This window comes from Lynx rufus, unplaced genomic scaffold (genome assembly GCF_022079265.1).
Source record: "Lynx rufus isolate CCGP_SWC_20201006 ecotype Redwood Valley unplaced genomic scaffold, mLynRuf1.p SCAF_31, whole genome shotgun sequence".
Taxonomy (NCBI): domain Eukaryota; kingdom Metazoa; phylum Chordata; class Mammalia; order Carnivora; family Felidae; genus Lynx; species Lynx rufus.
The window spans coordinates 2,033,380-2,039,834 of NW_025814847.1; the positions used below are offsets into that span (position 1 = coordinate 2,033,380).

The window sequence follows — 6,455 nt, forward strand, 5'->3', positions numbered from 1 at the left end:
AACTCTTCTGGCCTCTACCTGTTGGCCAGCTCCAAGGCTAGTTCCATATTTTCAGGTGTTCATTACAGGACCATCCCTATTTCTCAGTATCAGTTTCTGTCTTAGTTCATCCAGCCTGCTGTGACAGACGTGTCACAGACTGGAAGGCTTAAACAACACACATTTCTATCGAGCACCTCTGCAGCCTGGAAGACTGAGGCCCAGGTCAGGAAGATTTGGGGTCTGGTTTGTAGATGGCTGCTCCTCTCTGAATCTTCACATGGCAGCTGACAGAGAGAAGCCATTTTTCTCGAGACTCTTAGAAGGGTACAAATGCCTCTCGTGCTCATGACCTCATCTAATCCTTATTACGTCCCCAAAGTCCCTCTCCTAACACCATCACATTGGGAGGTAGTTCCAACGTGTGAATCTGAGCGGCAGAGAGCAAAAACATTCGTCCCACAATAGTCTTAGCAATGGAATCATACAACGTGTAGCCTTTGACTTCTTTCCTTTAACACAGTGCGTTTGAGGTGAATCCACATTGTGTGTCTGTCATTCATTTTCATGGCTGAATAGTATTATACGGGTGTACCAAGTTCGTTTATCCCTTTACCAGTTGGAGGTCATTTGGGTTGTTTACAGTTTTATAAATAAAGCCACTGTTAATATTTGTTTATAGGTTTTGGTGTGGCCATAGACTTCCTTTGGGCTAAATACTTAGGAGTGGGGATGCTAGATGACATACATCCGTGTTTGATTTTACAAGATACTGCTAAACTCTCTTCCACAGTGGCTGCAGCATTCTGTGTTCCCAGCAGCACCTGCAGGAAAGATAATTACTCCACACCCTCCCAGCACTTGGCATCACCAGCTGTTTTGTTAAAAAAAATAAGTTAATTGTTCTTATAAATGTGTGACGGTGATGTATCTCATTGCGGTTTTAAGAGTTTTGAGTTTTCCTGTTTTCTGGAAATGTCTTTAGGCAGATGCATGTCTCACAAATACTTTCTCCCAGGGTGGCTTTTTTTTTTTCATTCCTTAGGGCCATCAATTTTGATGAGGTTCAGTTTGTCAGTTTCTTCTTTTACATATTGAGCTTTTGATGTTAGAGCATCCACACTTTTGTTGTGCCAAAGGTCATAAGGATGTTCTCTTCCATTTTCTGGGAGATACTTTATGGTTTTGGTTTTACATTTAGATCTGTGATCCATGTTGTGTTCATTCTTGGGTATGATGCAAGATTTATTTTAGCACACGTATGTCCAGTTTTCCCAGTGCCATTTGCCAAAAATACCTTCTTTTCTCTGTTGAATTGCTTGACCATATATGGGAGTGTCTATTTTTGTACTCTCCTTGGCTCCATTGATCTGGGTGTCTGTTCTCCTGACAGTATTACATTGTCTTGATTTCTTTAGCATTACAGTGAGCCTGGAAATGTATATCAGCAGTTCTGAGTCCTCCAAATTTGTTCTCTTTTATCAAGATGTTTTGCTTTGTCCCTTGATTTTTCATTTATAGTTTAGAATTGGCTTCTTGATATCTATTTTAAAAACCCACCTGAGTTTTAGCGGAGGTTACATTGAATGAAAGTATACATTATATTACATATGCAATCATTGTATGCATGTATACATTCTATATGCATATTCATAGGCCAGATGTTCTATAATGGCATATGTTCTATAAATGGCAGAAAAATGAATGGCAATTAATATCTTTAGAATATTTATAATCCTCTCATTTTATGAAAATGTGAGGGATTTGCATGTATAAGAATAATAAACATCTCCTAATTCTCTGTGGGCACTTGATTTTCCAGAAGTTGCCGAAGTGATATTTGTCAGATTTAGTCTATATAAATAAAGCAGTTCTTAAAAGAACATTTTCAAGATATATACTTAGTTTTGTAATGAGATCTCTGAAAAACCTCAGAATGAGCCAAATATTTTCCATTGGCTCCATCTATGTTTCAAATGCTTCATTTTAATTTGGAATTTCAAATGGTATTTTTTAATAAAGTTGTAAGCTTTACATTGATTCTGCTTATAAGTAATTTTTCAAGTAGTGTTAATTCAGGGGAAATATTCCGCTGCCTTCCTAGGGAATATTGGCATACAGCATAATCAAGTGTCCTAATTTCATTGTATGAGGAGTTTGTTTGTTTAATTTATTATTTTTTGTGTGAGAGAGAGAGCAGAGGAGAAGGGTAGGGGGAGAAAGAGATAGAATCTTAAAGAACTCTCCATGCTCAGCACAGAGGCTGGATCGGGGTTTGATCTCAAAAGCCTGGGATAATGACCCAGGTTGAAATCAAGAGTCAGACGCTCAACTGACTGAGCCACTCAGGCACCCCGTGAGGAGTTCATTTTTAAAAGGTTCTACACGATCTCAAAAGAGAACTTATCTTTCAAATTCCTTTGTGTTCTCAATATTTCTCTTTGGCTCATTTTCGATTCAGGTTTCTGAATTGCTGGGGAATAGTACCCAGTACACTTGATGAGATTCCTTGAACTACTTTTAGAGATCTCTTCATACTTCATGCAATTTCAAGGGACCCAAATTGTGCTGGAATGTCACATTTTGGCTCTCACCTTCTAATTCCTTGATGGTCTTTGTCAGACTATAAACAATCCATGCAGGGAGACTTAGCTAGCTCAGAAACACTCTCTGCTTCTTTTTAATATCTCTGGTGGACTGACATTTAGAAGCGTGATGGAAAGATTTCAAGAACAGGTTTCTCAAGAGAGAACTCCCTGTTCACAGACTGGGCCCTCTTTGTTCTTCCAGAACCCTCTAAAGCTCAGTTTCTGGAATTTCTCTTCCCTCTGTGCTGACCAGTTTCCACTAGCTTTATCTCTTCCACTGCTGGGAATAGGTTCCTACCATAGCTTCACCTTGACATATTTCCCTAAAAACCTCACCCTTTCTCTAACTACACTCAGAATTCCTCTGTGGTCTGATAAAGGAACTGAATACCGAAAACTGGGGATTTTCCAGAAAATGCAGAATACAACTTGACAATAACTGTGTAGACAGGAAAATAACTAAAAGTTTTGATCGTCTAATCTATAGCCAAGAAACATCAGAGAATGTATCCGGTATGTGATTCAAAATGATTTTGGGAATTCGTATAAAAAGTGATTATCAGTAGTCCCCCTAATATCTTACTTTGCTTTAGTTAGCATAGCTTATAAAGATGACCTTATGCAATCTTACTTATTTTTATTTGTCTCCTTCATTGGAATATAAGCTCCATGAAAATGGAGTGTTTTCTTCACTACTGAATTCAACAAGCCTACAGTTGTGTTTGGCACATAATAGATACTAAATGGACATGTTTCATTAACCCAAGAATGATAGGGATAAATCATCTACCTAAAGCATTTCTTCCTTTGAACCTTATTTGAACCAAGAGATCTAACTCTTTATATTTCATCTAGGGAGTGAGCTGTGTCTTTCTACCCAAAACACTTAAGGCTGTTGAGACCATGGTAAGAAATAACCGAACTTCGACAGTGACGGAGTTTCTCTTCTCTGGATTCCCCCAGTTTGAAGATGGCAGCCTCCTCTTCTTCATTCCTTTGTTCATCATCTACATCTTCATTGTGATTGGAAATCTCATGGTATTTTTTGCAGTCAGGATGGACACCCGTCTCCACAACCCCATGTACAATTTCATCAGCATCTTCTCCTTCCTGGAGATCTGGTACACGACAGCCACCATCCCCAAGATGCTCTCCAACCTCATCTGCGAGAAGAAGACCATCTCCATTACTGGTTGCCTCCTGCAGATGTACTTCTTCCATTCGCTGGGAAATTCCGAGGGGATTTTGTTGACCACCATGGCCATTGACAGGTACATTGCCATCTGCAACCCTCTCCGCTACCCGACCATTATGACCCCCCAGCTGTGTGCTCAGCTCTCTGCAGGCTCCTGCCTCTTTGGCTTTCTTGTGTTGCTCCCAGAGATTGTTTGGATTTCCACCCTGCCTTTCTGCGGGCCCAACCAAATCCATCAGATATTTTGTGACTTTGAACCTGTACTGCGCTTGGCTTGTACAGACACGTTCATGATCCTGCTTGAGGATGTGATCCATGCTGCGGCCATCATCTTCTCTGTCCTGGTTATCGCTGTCTCTTATGTCAGAATCATCACTGTGACCCTGAGGATCCCGTCTGCCGAAGGCCGCCGGAAGGCCTTCTCGACCTGTGCGTCTCATCTTGGTGTCTTTCTGATGTTCTATGGCAGCGTGTCCCTCATGTACCTGCGCTTCTCCGCCACTTTCCCACCAACTTTGGACACAGTCATTGCACTGATGTTTGCCGTTCTTGCTCCCTTTTTCAACCCTATCATCTATAGCTTGAGAAACAAGGACATGAAGATTGCGATTAAGAAGCTTCTCTGCCTTCAGAAGGTGTTTAATGCACCTGCAAGATGATGTTACCTCATAGGCACCTCTCACTTTGGATGTTACTCTAAGATACTAAACCACAAAACTAGCATATAACTCATTCGTTGTCACACTGATAGTTTCTATTTATTCCATTTCTTCCCATGTTTGTTCTATTTATACATGTCTAATGTATCACAGACTACCTGTTCAGACATGCGTAGGTGGATAGATAATAGGGAGGAAATATGATGTTTAAGCCATTAAAATATATGCTGTAAACATTAATTTTATTTCTATTATGTAAGTATTATTCTTATTATTCCATAAGCATTAGTAACAACTGCAGATTATAAGATACAGTGGTTAAGAGCATAAGATCTATAGAAGAGAGGCTCATATTTTACTGGACTACATACAAGTTTTGTGACCTTAAACATGAAGTAGGTTTGAGAGGTGTTGGATACATCTGTTGCCTTGACTGTGGTGCTTATATGTGGTGTTTGCATATGTTCACACTCATCTATTGCACATGTTAAATATTTTCTTTGTATACAAAGTATACCTCAATAAAGTTGTTAAAAATAAAATAGACCATTTCATGCCACGGTAAACCATTAGAAAGGATATTTTTTCCAGATCTTCTCATGTGATTTTTTTCTTTAGTTTGCATATAGTTGACCCATAATGCTACATTAGTCCCAGGTGTACAACATAGTGATTCAACACCTCTATACTGTACGTCATGCTCCCCACGACCGTAGTCACCATCTGTCATCATGCAGTGCTATGTTCCCTATGCTGGACCTTTTATTCCAATGGCTTATTATTATTTTGGAATTTCAAAAAAAAATATTATGAGAAGTTAGACAAGGAAACTACGTCCCTATGTCACAGGAAGAAATGTTAGACAAAACTCAAGAGAGAAAGAAAGCACATCTTCCCATCCAAAATTTGACACCTAATTCCAAAGGGGATTACATGATAAAAGCAACTAGATTTGAAGAAGAAGAAGAAGAAGAAGAAGAAGAAGAAGAGGAAGGGGAAGGGGGAGGGGAAGGGGAAGGGGAAGGGGAAAGAGGAGGAGGAGGAGGAGGAGAAGGGGAAGGGGAAGGGGAAGGGGAAGGGGAAGGAGGAGGAGGAAGAGGAGGAGGAGGAGGAGGGGAAGGGGAAGGGGAAGGGGAAGGGGAAGGAGGAGGAGGAAGAGGAGGAGGAGGAGGAGGAGGAGGAGAAGGAGAAGGAGAGGAGGAGGAGGAAGAGGAAAATAACAACAACAACTCTGAGTTTTCAACAGAGCAATGGATTGAGCACTTGAAATACAGAATAATCCTGTGAAAAGTGGTGAGACAATGACTGTCACTAGAGAGGTCAGCAGGACCCATGTGGATTGTTTAGGAGAAGAGAGATTCACATGCATTTGTGGCATGAGAAAAAAAAAATGACATTTCCCCCTCACTTCACTATTGGCACAAAATCCCAATGACATGTCTGTTGTGAAATGGTCTTATTTTCTATTAACCATTTTTCAAGTTTTTTTTCAAGTTTGTTTCCTTCAAGACTTTCCACACGTGTGTGTTCATGTAAGAAGAGGAGGACCAACACAAAGTGCTCTTTGCAGGGCACCGGGTAGACTTACGGACACCTGGGGCGATAACCACAGTGGTGGAGAAAGTAGTTGGCCATGTCCAGAGATATGAGTACAATCAGGAAAAAATACTTCATGACGACTTTGATCCCGAAATCTAATGAGACGAGCGTACAATGGGGACCTTTCTGCTAGTTAACCCCGTGAGGGAAAGTGATGTTCTGCACTGGGGGGCAGGGAGGGAATCCCCAATGGAGCCCGCTTACCCTTCTTGCTATTCCCTGGGATGCCTGTGAAAATAACTGTAAGATCCCTTTTGGAGGGGCCGGAGGAGTGTCAAGGATGCAGAGATCCACACAGACAGGGGAGCCCCTGCAGTCTTGGGTAGAGGTGAGTGCAGGAGGCTAAGGCTTGAGAACGAATTCACTCACCATGCACAAGAAAATCATAGGGGTTCCTGGGTGGATCAGTGAGTTAAGTGTCTAACTCTTGATTTC

At 41.0% G+C, this 6,455-nt stretch overlaps 1 protein-coding gene across 1 annotated transcript; it reads left to right on the forward strand.

Annotated features, from left to right (window-relative positions):
- The first annotated feature begins 3,447 nt into the window (after positions 1–3,447).
- On the forward strand, positions 3,448–4,853 carry LOC124521859 (olfactory receptor 6K3-like). Its single transcript, XM_047093010.1, has one exon. It carries the CDS (start codon positions 3,471–3,473, stop codon positions 4,419–4,421), a length of 951 nt encoding a protein of 316 aa, XP_046948966.1. The 5' UTR covers positions 3,448–3,470; the 3' UTR covers positions 4,422–4,853.
- The last annotated feature ends 1,602 nt before the right edge of the window (positions 4,854–6,455 follow it).

Coding starts and splice junctions, on each gene's coding strand:
- LOC124521859 (XM_047093010.1), top strand. CDS start 3,471: ATGGTAAGAAATAACCGAACTTCGACAGTGACGGAGTTTCTCTTCTCT.